General features: G+C 30.4%; 2 protein-coding genes across 3 annotated transcripts in view; both read left to right on the forward strand.

Annotated features, from left to right (window-relative positions):
• The first annotated feature begins 402 nt into the window (after window positions 1-402).
• LOC135139789 (U-Asilidin(12)-Dg3b-like) overlaps window positions 403-15908 on the forward strand; it is a 134005-nt gene continuing 118499 nt past the window's right edge. The window contains exons 1-2 of one of the 2 annotated variants that reach the window (XR_010282196.1): window positions 403-571; window positions 628-814. Coding sequence is in view for 1 of the 2 variants with exons in the window: in XM_064070126.1 (XP_063926196.1) it covers window positions 418-571; window positions 628-740 (267 nt within the window). In the remaining variant the exon portion in view is untranslated. Of the gene's footprint in view, window positions 572-627; window positions 944-15908 lie in introns of those variants that run through there. The other variant, XM_064070126.1, reaches the window with a different exon arrangement.
• On the forward strand, window positions 5381-5809 carry LOC135139790 (U-Asilidin(12)-Dg3a-like). Its single transcript, XM_064070127.1, has 2 exons — window positions 5381-5540; window positions 5588-5809. Exons 1-2 carry the CDS (start codon window positions 5396-5398, stop codon window positions 5698-5700), a joined length of 258 nt encoding a protein of 85 aa, XP_063926197.1. The 5' UTR covers window positions 5381-5395; the 3' UTR covers window positions 5701-5809.

Genomic DNA, 15908 nt, shown 5'->3' on the forward strand with positions numbered 1-15908 from the left:
GATGATACGTCTCGTATTGGCATTTATACGAGTACATAAATAATAAATAAAAGACGATTTGTTGAATTTTATGAACATTATATTTTTTTTACTCATCTGTCAACGTAACAACTTCTGTCGATGGTTTTCCATGCAGAAAAACTGTTATATGCATAAATTTTATCACAAATATTCAAACCCATAATCAACCCAAAAAAATACCTACAAATTAAAAACAAACATAATTATTATTTTCCTCGATGGTTGACTTTAACCTGACGAAATTGTTTTCAAAAGCTTGATCGAAGTTCTGAGTACTTTCAATATTCGTAGAAACAAAAAAAATACCTAGAAATTTGTCAACGAGGTAAACAATTATCGAAAAAAGTACAGAGATATAAACAATGGAAGTGTCGCCCAAAATCGTATATAAACACGATGGATTCTCATCTAGCGTCAGTACAACAAATAACTAAAATGAATAAGTTCTTCGTAGCTACCTTGCTTGCAATAGTTTTTGCTATTGCTCTTTTTGAAGTCAATTCGCTACCACTGGACGATGAAGTGGCTCCAGTGGGAGATGAACCTCATGGTAAGTTTGACTTTTTTTCTTAATTTTTTGTTTTATTTTTTTTTTTTACCATTTAGGACGAGTTACCTGCGACGTCATCGGTAGTGAAACTCTTTGTGCCATCCGTTGCATTGCCATGGGACACAAAGGTGGCTACTGCGAAAAAGGAGTCTGCCATTGCCGAGATTGAATACCTTCTTAGTAAAAATATTCCTATTTGCGTAAAAGTCTGACAAATGTAATTTTCCTTGTGTTGGTTTAAAGCAAATTATATTTACAGACTAACTACATTGTTACCTACAATATACTTAAGTATGTTAATGACATTTTGTTAGTTAATCATCATTCATCATTCACATTGATACATATAAATAAATGCTGGTTTTAATTTTATGAGCGTATTTATTAGTTTCGTAACATATAACTTATATGTTATATCCACTTGTCAGGTGTAACTTGTGACCTAAAATAAATTTATTATGATAAATACGCAATCGCGTGTCGTAATAAATACACTAGGTGCTATAATAATTTCACTAAACGTAGAATTTTTGGCTTTTTGAATTTAGGATTTCTCGATTTTTCGACTTCTCTTTCTATTTCAGTTTTAGGATTTTCCAGTTATTTGATTTTTCAAGTTTTCGATTGCTTCATTTCTCGATACTTCAATTTTAGGATATGTCAATTTTTCAATTCTTCAGTTGCTCGATTTTTATTTTTCGAATTCAAAATTTTTCGATGCTCGTTTAATCATTTTTTGATTTTTCGATTTCTCAATGTCTCGACTTTTCGATGTTTCGATTGATCGACGACTTAATTTCTCAATTTCGATTTTTGATATTTTCAATTTTTTGATCTTCAGTGTTTTTTGGAGTTATCAATTTTTCGAATTTTCAATTTATCAGTTCTTCAATTTTTCGACATTTTAATTATTCGATTTTTTAAATTTGAGCTTTTTCTGATTTCTTAATTTTTTTATGTTTCAGCTTTATGGTTTTTTTGTTATTTCACTTTTCTCAGTTTTTCAAAATTTCAGTACAGTTTTTCAATTTCTCAGTTCAGTTTTTCAATTTCTCAAATTTCAATTTTTCGATTTCTTCAGTTTTCGATACTTTAATTTTAGAATATTTCAATTTTTCGATTTGTTATTTCTCGATTTCTGAATTTTTCGATATTTCCGTTCTATGATTTTTCAATTTTTCGATTTTTTCAATTTTCCAACTTTTGGGGTTGTAAATTTTCAATTTCTTGATTAATGGATTTTTCGATGTTTCGATTGCATGACGATCTTTCGATTTTTAAATTTTTCCAAATTTTCGATTTTTCTTCGATTTTTCAGTTTTTCAATTTATCGATTTAACTATTTTTGGATATTTCAATATGGGGATTTTTTACCATTTCGATTCTTAATTCTTTCAGTTTTTCAGTTTATTAATTCTTCAATTTTTCGACATTTTAATTATTCGATTTTTTAAATTTGAGCTTTTTCTGATTTCTCAATTTTTTGAGGTTTCAGCTTTATGATTTTTTTGTTATTTCACTTTTCTCAGTTTTTCAAAATTTCAGTACAGTTTTTCAATTTCTCAGTTCAGTTTTTCAATTTCTCAAATTTCAATTTTTCGATTGCTTCATTTTTCGATACTTCAATTTTAGGATGTCAATTTTTCAATTCTTCAGTTGCTCGATTTTTATTTTTCGAATTCTAAATTTTTCGATGCTCGTTTAATCGTTTTTTGATTTTTCGATTTCTCAATGTCTCGACTTTTCGATGTTTCTATTCCTCGACGACTTAATTTCTCAATTTTTGATATTTTAAATTTTTTGATCTTCAGTGTTTTTTCGAGTTATCAGTTTTTCGAATTTTCAATTTATCAATTCTTCAATTTTTCGACATTTTAATTATTAGATTTTTTAAATTTGAGCTTTTTCTGATTTCTTAATTTTTTTATGTTTCAGCTTTATGATTTTATTGTTATTTCACTTTTCTCAGTTTTTCAAAATTTCAGTACAGTTTTTCAATTTCTCAGTTCAGTTTTTCAATTTCTCAAATTTCAATTTTTCGATTTCTTCAGTTTTCGATACTTTAATTTTAGAATATTTCAATTTTTCGATTTGTTATTTCTCGATTTCTGAATTTTTCGATATTTCCGTTCTATGATTTTTCAATTTTTCGATTTTTTCAATTTTCCAACTTTTGGGGTTGTAAATTTTCAATTTCTTGATTAATGGATTTTTCGATGTTTCGATTGCATGACGATCTTTCGATTTTTAAATTGTTCAAAATTTTCGATTTTTTTTCGATTTTTCAGTTTTTCAATTTATCGATTTATCTATTTTTGGATATTTCAATATGGGGATTTTTTACCATTTCGATTCTTAATTCTTTCAGTTTTTCAGTTTATTAATTCTTCAATTTTTCGACATTTTAATTATTCGATTTTTTAAATTTGAGCTTTTTCTGATTTCTTAATTTTTTGAGGTTTCAGCTTTATGATTTTTTTGTTATTTCACTTTTCTCAGTTTTTCAAAATTTCAGTACAGTTTTTCAATTTCTCAGTTCAGTTTTTCAATTTCTCAGTTCAGTTTTTCAATTTCTCAAATTTCAATTTTTCGATTTCTTCATTTTTCGATACTTTAATTTTAGGACATTTCAATTTTTGAATTTTTTATTTCTCGATTTCTGAATTTTTCGATATTTCCGTTCTGATTTTTCAATTTTTCGATTTTTTCAATTTTCCAACTTTTGGGGTTGTAAATGTTTCGATTGCACGACGTCTCGATTTTTCGATTTTTAAATTTTTAGAATTTTTCGACTTTTCTTCGATTTTTCAGTTTTTCAATTTATCGATTTATCTATTTTTGGATATTTCAGTATGGGGATTTTTTACATTTCGATTCTTAATTCTTTCAGTTTTTCAATTTATTAATTCTTCAATTATTCGAATTTTTTAATTTTAGCTTTTTCGATGTTTAAGTTTTAGAATTTTTTAATCATTTCATTCTTCAATTGTTCGATTTTTCAATTTTTCGGTTTTCGAATTTTTCGATTTTGCAATTTTTCAACTTTTGGCATTTCTAAATTATGAATTTCTCGATTAATCGATTTTTCGACTTGGATTTTTTGACTGCTCAACGTCACCATTTCCCGATTTTTCGATTTTTAAATTCTTCGAATTTTACTATTTTCGGATTTTTGATTGTTCAATTTTCAGATTTTTCAATGTTTCGACTTTTCGATGTCTTCATTTTTCATTTTTCAGTTCTTCAATTTTTCAGCTTTTCAAATTCATCGATTTATCACTTTTTCGATATATCAGTTTAGGGATTTCTTCTATTTCAGCTCTAAATTCAATTTTAAATTTTTCGATTTTTCGTTTTCTCGATGTTTTGGTAATAGAATTTTTCAGTGATTTGATTCTTCAATTTTTATAGTTTTCTGTCTCTAGATTTTTTTGTTTTTCGATTTTTAAATTTTAGATTTTCCAATTTTTCAATTTTTTGATGTTCCGATCTCCCAGTTTTTCAATTTTTCGATTCTTTGCTTGTTGGATATTTTAAAATGATATATTTTTTCAGTTTTTAAAATTCTCGACTTTAAATTTTCCATTTTCTAATTTTTCGGTTTTTACATTTTTCGATTTTTCAATGTTTCGTTCTCTTGATTTATCGAGATTTCCATATTTCGATTTTTCCATTGCTCAATTTTTCGATTTTTTCATTTTTCAGTTTATTTCTTGGCTTTTAAATTTTTCAGTTTTTCAATTTTTAAGTTTTCGATTTTGGGCTATTTCGACAACCGACAACCAAAAGTAGAAATCCTTCGGTTTTTGAGTTCAGTTTTTCAATTTCTCGAATTTCAATTTTTCGATTCATTCTATTGTTTCAGATAAAATGTGAATAAATAAAAATCAAAAAGTACATTCTTAAAATAGTTTAATTTTGTGAAAAAAAAAAAAAATTTCTTTTTTCATCTACAAAAATTCCCGTCGGGTTATTTTGATGCGGCTGTTTTGTCGGGAAATATTTTGTCGCTGCTATTTTGTCATGGGGCTATTTTATTGGAGCTATTTTGACAGGTCACTGTCCTGATCAAGCTAAAGTGACTGTTGGAAAAATTATGGAATTTTTTGTTTTAGACGGCTAAACAATTTCAATTTTTTTTATTGACCTATAAAAATCATCACTTATTCATAAAATCAACAACTTAGTAGATGACGTGATAACGATGCAAGCATTATTGTCCTCTTATCAAGTGATGCGTTTATTTCACGATAAAAACCTTAAAAACGTAATTCAGTAATTGTTGACTTATTAATCATAGATAAAATCGAGAACTTTCCGCGATTTATATCTGACTGTAAACGATTATAGGATGATTACAAAAAAATGCTTAAAATCTAAAAATAAAAATACAGAAATAATAAAAACAGAGACATAAGATGTGTTTGTGATGACACGTCCCGTATTGGCATTTATACGAGTACATAAATAATAAATAAAAGACGATTTGTTGAATTTTATGAACATTATATTTTTTTTACTCCATGCAGAAAAAGTGTTTTACTTCTAACCCATAGGTATCCATAAATTTTATCACAAATATTAAAATACTTAATCAGCCCAAAAAAATACCTACAAATTAAAAACAAACATATTTATTATTTTCCTCGATTGTTGACTTTAACCTGACGAAATTGTTTTGAAAAGCTTGATCGAAGTTCTAAGTACTTCCAATATTCGTAGAAACAAAAAAAATACCTAGAAATTTATCAACGAGGTAAACAATTATCGAAAAAATACAGATATAAACAATGGAAATGTCGCCCAAAATCGTATATAAACACGATGGATTCTCATTTACCGTCAGTACAACAAGAAACCAAAATGAACAAGTTCTTCGTAGCTACATTGCTTGCAATAGTGTTTGCTATTGCTCTTTTTGAAGTCAATTCGCTACCACTCGACGATGAAGTAGGAGATGAACCTCATGGTAAGTTTAAATTAAAGAAAAAAATCGTACTATTTTTCCTTATTTAGGACGAGTTACCTGTGACGTCATCGGTAGTGAAACTCTTTGCGCTATTCGTTGCATCGCCATGGGACACAAAGGGGGCTACTGCGAAAAAGGAGTCTGTCATTGTCGAGATTAATTAAGATCGTTTTTCTTTGCTCTATACTGTCATACATTATATGAAAATATGAATGTAATTTTGTTATTTAATCAACTTTCACACCGGTGTAAATAAATATTCATTTCGATTTTGTGAGTTTATTTGTCAACTTTGGACGTGTCACTTGTGACATTTTTGGTAGTGAATCCCGCTGCATCGTCACGGGCTACGCCGGGGGTTACTGCGAAGAACGAGTCGTTAATCGCTCCACCTTAAGCCGGCTTTGTCCTTCCTTTATCCAAACGCGAAATAAATAAACTCTTCCAGAAAAATTCGCGCGTATTTCTCGCAAACTCAGCGCGAGTCGCTGTTCCTCTTCAGCGAGTTAATTAGCTCCTTGAAATGCCCATTTTTTCGCACTGGGCCAATTTGCGGCTTACTCCCCCATCCCGAAACTGGTGCATAGCCGTCCATAAATTCCCCGCATTCGGTTATCCTTTCAAAGTTATTTTACACGAGATCGTAAAATGTGAGACGCAAATAAATAAATCTTTGTCAAAACAAATACCTAAATCATCGATCATTACTTTCCGATTACCGTCGGGCTGCAAAGCTCGCCGGCCATTATTTCAGTTTTTTAAAGCGCATATCCATATTTTAGTATTTTTCCTATACAGAGCGAAGATTTATGTCCACTCGAGAACCCGCACACTTAAATTACCGAGCAATAATTGAATCAAAGACAGGAAAATCCTCCGGAACGAGCGCATCTCGAGAACTGTCTAGCACTGCAGCGATAATACGGTCATTTCGACGGCTGCTCTGCAGTTCTCCGACTTAGATAAACTTGGAAATTGAATTTAACGCTGTTTGTATGGATATTCGCGACAACACGTGACTTTTTATTCGATACGGCAACTCTATCTGTGCTTTTGATCGAAACGAGGTCGGCAGTGTCACGTTTTTCCGCATTAAAAAATTGGTGGAGAGGGATTTCGAGAGGACTTACCCTCGCTCCTGAAGTACAGACCAACAAATGCCTTTGTTAGACAAGTGTTTGAAATATTTTTGTATCAGTTTTTCCCAAATTTATTGTTGCTAGTTGTGCCACCACGTACTCTTGTATTTTTGTTTGTAATTTTGTTTTTTCGGCGTTTCGTAAATCTTAGAATATGAAAAAGTGGTTCTTCCGTTTCGTCGGACTATTCTCTGAAACTACACTAATTTAACACCTGTGAAATTTTAGATATGTTTTAACGATATTATGTAAATGATAAAACCCTAACCATAATTTATCTGATCCGTTTTGATGACGTCATTTAATTTTTCGACCACTTTGGAAAATTAGCCGGACTTTTATTTCGTTGTAGATCTCGATCCCAGAAGATATTTTCGGCTTCATTTCGTTTTCACTTTTGCAGAATCGCCTATTGAAATGTTGGAAATTTTGGGATTTTTTTTAAGTTGACGTTTCAGCCGATTATTTCAAAAATTTGGTACGGAACCATAAAAACGGTATATTTTTCAAATTAGTACGTTGGAATCCAAATCCTAGAATTTTTGTGGATTTTTAGACCATTTTTCCAAAAGCTCGATCTACCAATTTTTGAAATTTTTGATCATTTTTCGACCACTTTCGAAAATTAACTAAAGACATTTTTTTGTAGAATTCAACTTTTAGAAATTATATTGGGCTTCATCTCTTCGAAAATTAGTACCATTTTTTAAATATGGCAATTTTTTGGGTTATTGAATCTTTCGGTTACTGTTCAGAAATCTCAATTTTTCAATTCCCCCAGTATGATTTTTTTTACCGCATTTTTTTGTAGATTATCAACAGTTTTCCCAGAATATTCAAAAAAGGACAATTTTTGACATATTTTGAAAAATCTGGGTCTGGAATCATCAGCACGTTAGTTTTTTGAATTAGTTCATGGAAATGTATTTTCCCATAATTTTTGAAGATTTTTGGATAACTTTAGAAAATTTTCAATTTTTTAACAGTAAATTTTTTTCACCGTAGTTTGAACTTTCGAAATATTTAGAAAAATCCATTTTCAAACACACTTTTTCGATATTTTTGGCCAGGAACCTTCAACACGTGATGTTTTTCGAATCAGTTGGTCGAAATGTATTTTCCAGAATTTTTTTAGAATTTTTGGACCACTTTCTAAAAATCTAAAATTTCCAATGAATTTTTTGATCGTTTTTCAAGCAAGCTACGAAAATTATCTAAAGACATTTTCTTGTAGATTTTCACTTGTAGAAGTTATTTTCAACTTTATATGTTCGAAAATTCCAACAATTTTCTCAGAATCTATAAAAAAAATGACAATTTTCGAGATATTTTCAAAAATCTGGATCTGGCATCATCAGCACGTTACATTTTGCGAATCAGCACACGGAAATGTATTTTCCCATCATTTTTAACATTTTTGGATAACTTTAGAAAATTTTCGAGTTTTCAACACTAAATTTTTTAACTACAGTTTGAGCTTTCCAGATATTTAAAAAAATCCATTATCAAACACGATTTTTCGATAATGTTGGCCCGGGACCTTCAACATGTGACGTTTTTCGAATCAATTGGTTGAAATGTATTTTCCAGATTTTTTTTAGAATTTTTGGATCTCTTTTTTAAAATGTGAAATTTTCAATGAATTTTTTGACCGTTTTTCAGTCATCCTACGAAATTTTCTAAACACATTTTCTTGTAGATTTTCACTTGTAGAAGTTATTTTCAACTTTATTTCTTCGAAAATTCCAACAGCTTTCCCAGAGTCTACAAAAAAAAAATGATAATTTTGGAGATATTTTGAAAAATGGGTCTGGAATCATCAACACGTTAGTTTTTCGAATTAGTTCATGGAAATGTATTTTCCCATAATTTCTGAAGATTTTTGGATAACTTTAGAAAATTTTCAAGTTTTCAACACTAAATTTTGTTGACCGAATTTTAGCTTTCGAAATATTTAGAAAAATCCATTTCCAAACAAAATTTTTCGATAATTTTGGCCCGAAACCTTTAACATGTGATGTTTTTCGAATCAACTGGTTGAAAGGTATTCTCCAGATTTTTTTAGAACTTGGATAACTTTTCAAAAATCTGAACTATTCAATGAATTTTTTGACCGTTTTTCAATCATCCTACGAAATTTTTTAAAGACATTTTCTTAGATTATCACTTGTAGAAGTTATTTTCAATTTTATTTCTTCGAAAATTCCAACAGTTTTTCCAGAATCTACAAAAAAAAAAAAACAATTTTGGAAATATTTGCAAAAATCTGGGTCTGGAATCATCAGCACGTTAGTTTTTCGAATTAGTTCATGGAAATGTATTTTCCCATAATTTTTAAAGATTTTTGGATAACTTTAGAAAATTTTCAATTTTTTAACAGTAAATTTTTTTCACCGTAGTTTGAACTTTCGAAATATTTAGAAAAATCCATTTTCAAACAAACTTTTTCGATATTTTTGGCCAGGAACCTTCAACACGTGATGTTTTTCGAACTTTTGAATCACTTTTCAAAAATCCGAAATTTTCAATGAATTTTTTGACGGTTTTCAATCATCCTACGAAATTATCTAAAGACATTTTCTTGTAGATTTTCACTTGTAGAAGTTATTTTCAACTTTATTTATTCGAAAATTCAAGCAATTTTTCAGAATTTACAAAAAAAAAATACAATTTTCGAAAATTTTCAATTCTTCAGTAGGTACTCTCTCCTCCCCATCTAAATTTTTTTGGCCGTAGTTCGAGCTTTCAAAATATTTAGAAAAATCCATTTTCAAACAAAATTTTTCGAAAATTTTGGCCCAGAACCTTCAACAAGTGATGTTTCTCGAATTAGTTGGTTGAAATGTATTTTGCAGAATTTTTTTAGTTTTTGGATCATTTTTAAAAAATCTGAAATTTTCAATGAATTTTTTGACCGTTTTTCAAGCATCCTGTGAAAATTATCTAAAGACCATTTTCTTGTAGATTTTCTTTTGTAGAAATTATTTTCAACTTTATTTCTTCGAAAATTCAAGCAATTTTCCCAGAATCTACAAAAAAATGACAATTTTCTAGGTATTTTCAAAACCTGGGTTTGGAATCATTAGAACTTTAGTTTTTCGAATTAGTTCTTGGAAATGTACTTTCCCATAAGTTTTAAAGATTTTTGGATAACTTTAAAAAATTTTCAATTTTTCAACACTAAATTTTTTTGACCGTAGTTTGAGCTTTCGAAATACATATTTAGAAAAATCCATTTCTAAACAAAATTTTTCGATAATTTTGGCCCGGAAACTTCAACATGTGATGTTTTTCGAATCAATTGGTTGAAATGTATTTTCCAGATTTTTTTAGAACTTTTGAATCACTTTTCAAAAATCCGAAATTTTCAATGAATTTTTTTACCGTTTTTCAATCATCCTATGAAATTATCTAAACACATTTTCTTGTAGATTTTCACTTGTTGAAGTTATTTTCAACTTTATTTATTCGAAAATTCAAGCAATTTTTCCAGAATTTACAAAAAAAAATACAATTTTCGAAAATTTTCAATTCTTCAGTAGGTACTCTCCTCCCCATCTAAATTTTTTTGGCCGTAGTTCGAGCTTTCAAAATATTTAGAAAAATCCACTTTCAAACAAAATTTTCCGAAAATTTTGGCCCGGAACCTTCAACACGTGATGTTTCTCGAATTAGTTGGTTGAAATGTATTTTTCAGAATTTTTTTAGAGTTTTTGGATCATTTTTAAAAAATCTGAAATTTTCAATGAATTTTTTAACCGTTTTTCAAATATCCTACGAAAATTATCTAAAGACATTTTCTTGTAGATTTTCACTTGTAGAAATTATTTTCAACTTTATTTCTTCGAAAATTCCAACAGTTTTCCCAGAGTCTACAAAAAAAGATAATTTTCGAAATATTTTCAAAAATCTGGGTCTGGAATCATCAGCACGTTAGTTTTTCGAATTAGTTCATGGAAATGTATTTTCCCATAATTTCTGAAGATTTTTGAACAACTTTAGAAAATTTTCAATTTTTCAACACTAAATTTTTTTGACCGTAGTTTGAGCTTTCGAAATACATATTTAGAAAAATCCATTTCTAAACAAAATTTTTCGATAATTTTGGCCCGGAAACTTCAACATGTGATGTTTTTCGAATCAACTGGTTGAAATGTATTTTCCATATTTTTTTAGAACTTGGATAACTTCTCAAAAATCTGAAATATTCAATGAATTTTTTGACCGTTTTTCAATCATCCTGCGAAATTTTTTAAAGACATTTTCTTGTAGATTATCACTTGTAGAAGTTATTTTCAATTTTATTTCTTCGAAAATTCCAACAGTTTTTCCAGAATCTACAAAAAAAAAACAATTTTGGAAATATTTGCAAAAATCTGGGTCTGGAATCGTCAGCACGTTAGTTTTGCGAATTAGTTCATGGAAATGTATTTTCCCATTATTTTAAAAGATTTTTGGATAACTTTAGAAAATTTTAAATTTTTCAGCACCAAATTGTTTTGACCGTAGTTTGAGTTTTCGAAATGTTTAGAAAAATCCATTTTCAAACAAAATTTTTCGAAAATTTTGGCCCGGAACCTTCCACATGTGATGTTTTTCGAATCAGTTGATTGAAATGTATTTTCCAGAATTTTTTTACAATTTTTGGATCAATTTTCAAAAATCCGTAATTTTTAAAGAGCTTTCCACTTGTAAATTTTAATTTTAATTTTCTAGGTACATATTTTAAGATTGCATTTTCAAACCGAATTTGTAAAAAATCTTGGTCTGGGACCTTTACCAAGTTATGTTTTTCGAATCAGCTCATTTTTGTTTTCCTTCAGAATTTTTTGAGAATTTTTAGACAACTTTTCTAGAATCTTAATTTTTCATAACCCTCATTTACCTGTTATCAGTACAACAAATACGCTATATTATTTGATTTTTTTTTATGGATTTTCAAGAAACTTTTTCAAAAGTTCAATTTTTCAATACTGTTACGATACTTTTGATTGTTTTCGCCCATCTTTGTCTAAATTATCGAAACAGACGTGTTTGTAGATTGATCACTTGGACCACTTATTTTCCGCTTCATTTCCTCGAAAATTACAACGATTTTTCCAGAATGGATAAAATGAAAATTTTAGAGATGTAGAGGAATGCGTTATTTTACAAAATTTAAATAGCATTTACTATTGTATTTGGAGACGACTTCGTTCTATTCTATTCTGTCTATTTAGCTTACGCTCGGAAAGTAAAAATCAGAAGTGAATAGGACAATTTGATTTGACCCGAATTCTATTTGCTTATCTTCCTTCTGTATTTATTATTTAAATAAAAAAAAAATTGGGTGACACGGCACTCTGGTCTATATCGTCCATCTTCCTTACATCCCGTAACCTTTCAGTAATCCGCGAATTTTGAAAAACTTTATGCGTGCCCGTGTCAGCAGCACTTAGGTCTTTCCCTTGAAAAAGGTCCATAAAAGGCCAGCTTCCTCCATCGCGTGCACTTAAATCGTGTTACACCTAGCTTTCGCCATTTAAATTTCTTATCGTTGTTATTTATAGGCGATAACTTTTGAAACATCAGCCGGCGATGAGCGATTATGTCATATTAGTAGCTCCATAACTGCGAAATTTACTGCCCCGTTTCCCCCGAGATTCGAAGAAAGCGCAAAATTACTTTAATAACGTTAATATTTTACGTGGGGATTTCGCTTGTTTTCAGTCGGGCTGTAAATTCGACGGAACGCAAAATTTATAAACAGACATTATCGAGTTTATATCCAATTGGGTCCCAGCGAGTTTATTAATCCTAGGTACACCCCCATGGATCAAAATTAATAAAACTTTAAGCGCACGCATCCGATAAATTCACGTTACGAATTGATTTATAATCCGACGGAACAACAAAAAACAGAGGAAAGACATAAATCCAGGGCCTGTAAATCACGTCTGCATTCTACGTCTTAAATCAGATACATATTTTAAACTTTCGGCTGGTGGCGGAACCGCTGACAATTCGCGAAGAAGCGACACTTCGTCGTGACAAAACATAAAATTAAAATCAAATTATTATTATTTTTATTAATATTATTATTGTCTTGGAGGAGTTGACTCTCACACCGAGCGTAAAGTCTGCGTTGACGTGTTTTCGTGCGACGAACCGAAACGAAAGCTCTCTTCACTAAGCGAGCAAATTAATTCCTTTCGAGCTGAAATCGGCGACGTTGACCACATTTTCCGTGTGAATAATCGCCACTTCTTGCGCAAATTAATTAAGTGCCGCCTTAAATATCGCCAAGGACAAGTGTTCCCTCTACGGTCGTCGTTCTGCAGAAAAGCAAAACATCCAAAAGGGAGAGCAGAGAAGCTTTTGCATTAATCAATACCCTCCACCAAACGGCGGGCTTTTCCGCTATTTATACAGCTTTTTAGGCAATTTTTTTTCAGTCGAAGAGAACTAATTAATTTTTTGACCGAGGCCAATTAGCGGCCGTGTGCGAAGACTACATTTTTAGAGTTGTTGCTGGGGATTACAAAAGCGGATTCATTTATCTAATTCGCAGTGAACTTTGTTCGAATATTATCGTGACGGAGAATCTGAAACGGAATTCAATTGTCGGAAATGAAATTTATTAATTAACGTTAGCGCTGAATTCTATAATTAAATTCAGCGTTTTTTTTTTTCTTGTTTTGGGGGTTCTTGGCTCGCGCAAACACTCCACGTTTCTTGAGTGAAAAATCAAAGCCGAGGAGAGGAAAACATGTTTACCACCTGTTAGATTCGTATTTTTGTGTGCGGATAGGTGGAAACAACAAACAACTCGTGTCGGCGATTTAATTTTTTTGAGGAGGCTTTTCCGATAGAATGATTAATTTTAATTAAAAAGCCGGTTAAATAGGGGCTGTGTTCATGTTTGTTTGCTCCGGAGAAAATGTAATTTTTTTTTAAATTAAATCAGAGAAGTTATGTCTGAAGAGTAACACGCTAATTAGGATCCAACAAGAGAAAATCGTAAGTAGGTACTTTTCTCGTTATTATTTAATTCGTGTCAACCTCTAACCATACAAAAAGTATAAAATCGTGCCGTATTTTGTGCTGCACTTCAGCTTATCCCATAACTTGATCCCCCGGGGCTCTGTTTATCCTTCAAGCTGTAACGTTCCGTGTCCAGGGAACATAAATTAATTTGTATTGAAAACTTAATGCATTATCGTGCTCGGCAATAAGCGCACCATTTAGTTATTAAACATTCTACTTTTTCCATTTCGCACCCAATTTCCCTCTCGCAAGCCGGCTCGAGTCCCACTCCTGCGAAACCCAATTAAAAGTCTTCATCCTCCTCGTAGTCTCCTGCGAAGCTTTTCTTCCCCGAAAAGAATGTAAAACCTCCATAAAACTTCGTCTGCGAGGATTTACAAACACGAAAATGCTGCAGGTTTTACTTGACAAGAAATGTGACAAGCAACGTACATTGGATTTATAAATCAATGGGGAAAAATAAGGCAAAAATTCGGCGCGAGCTGAGACACAGGCGCTGCCACTACAAGGACGCCCGTAATAAAATGTTTTATTGATCAGTCCGCTGCCATTCGCAAAATTATCTTCTTTATCGCTTCATTAGCGCGAAAGCGTCATAATTTTTGCCTTTTAGCTCTCCTTTCTTTCGCTCGGATCGCGAAGCGCTCATATTTTTACTTGCTGAGCGTAAACTAAGGAAGTGTTGTAATCGAGTCCGTTGGACGATTGGTTGTTTTTATGTTCTCTTGACGATTTGTGGTTTCTAGAGTACGAAAAAATAGGTCGCCTGTTTCCGGCTGTCTGTCGTCTGTTCGGATTTTTATTAGACAGATAATCTCCGAAATTAACAGATCGATTGTTGTCAAATTTTGTAAAACGCTATTCAACATTTGTCTGCTCATCCCCACCGACAACGGGAATGACATCAGCTCTAAATTTTACAATAGTAAATGTCATTTAAATTTTATAAAATAATAAACTGCTCCATTTGTCCATTAGGCATCTAGATTTTTGGGAAAAAAAGTAAAAATTGTATAACATATCCCCCAAAAACTGATCATGTCATAATATAACTAATAAAAACATAGTGTTTTTCTTCAATTTTTCTTCTATTTTTCAATTAGTCGATATTTCAGTTTTGATATTTTTCAATGTGTTTGGATTCTTCAATTTTTTTTATTTAAAAAATCAACAAATTGACAAAATTGAAAATTTCCCGACTTTTTTTTTTCGATTTTGTCAATTTTTCAATTCTCCAATTTTTCGATTTTCAGGTTTATGATTTTTCGATTTCGACTTTTCAATTTTTCGATGTTTCAGTTTTGGGATTTTTCGATTCTTTAATTTTTCTTGCATTTTTCAAGACCGATAATCTCCAAAAGTACTGGACCGGGTGTTGTCAAATTTTATATGTACGTATGTATTTTAATTTTTCGATTTTGCGATTTTTTGATTTCTCAATTTTTAGAGATTTCAATTTTGAAATTTTTCCATTTTTCAGTTTTTCGATTCTTGGATTTTTGGTTCTTCAATTTTTCGATTTATTAAATTTTTGGTTTCTCCATTCTTCTTATTTTCGATTACTCAAGTTTCCAATATTTCCGTCTTACGTTTTTTCAGTTCTTCAATTATTCAATTTTCCGATTTTTCAACTTTCCTTTTTTATTTTTCGACTTTTAAAATGTTCGATTTTTCAACTTCTCGATTTCTCCTCTTATTTTTTTGATCCTTTCATTTTCTTTTTGATTTTTCAGTCTTTCAACATTTCGATTCTTGAATTTTTCGATTTTTCGATTTCTTAATTTTTTACCTTTTCAATTTTTTGATGTCTCGATTCTCGATTTTTCAATTTTTCGTTTTCTCATTTTTTAGAGATTCCAGTGTTGGGATTTTTTTCAATTTCTCGATTTTTCAGTTTTTTGATTCTTGAATTTTTGAATTTTTCATTGTCTCTTTCTTTCAGTTTTCATTCGATTTTTCGATACTTGAGTTTTGGATTTTCAATTATTTGGTTCTTCAATTACCCGGTTTATTAAATTTTCTACTTGTCGATTACTCAATTTTCCGATATTTTCGTCTTACGATTTTTCAATTTTTCAATTCAATTATTGGATTTTTCAATTTTTGAATTTTCGACGCCTCTAAATTTTTGATTGATCCATTTTTGGGCTTTTCGACGTTAAATTTAGATTTTCAGTTTTTCAATTATTCAATTTTTTGATTT

Source organism: Zophobas morio, unplaced genomic scaffold, assembly GCF_036711695.1.
Source record: "Zophobas morio isolate AGI-343-1 ecotype UQ-CSIRO unplaced genomic scaffold, CSIRO_AGI_Zmor_V1 ptg000033l, whole genome shotgun sequence".
Taxonomy (NCBI): Eukaryota; Metazoa; Arthropoda; class Insecta; order Coleoptera; family Tenebrionidae; genus Zophobas; species Zophobas morio.

Coding starts and splice junctions, on each gene's coding strand:
- LOC135139790 (XM_064070127.1), top strand. CDS start 5,396: ATGGATTCTCATTTACCGTCAGTACAACAAGAAACCAAAATGAACAAG. Junction 5,541..5,587: donor AGTAGGAGATGAACCTCATG/GTAAGTTTAAAT, acceptor TTCCTTATTTAG/GACGAGTTACCTGTGACGTC.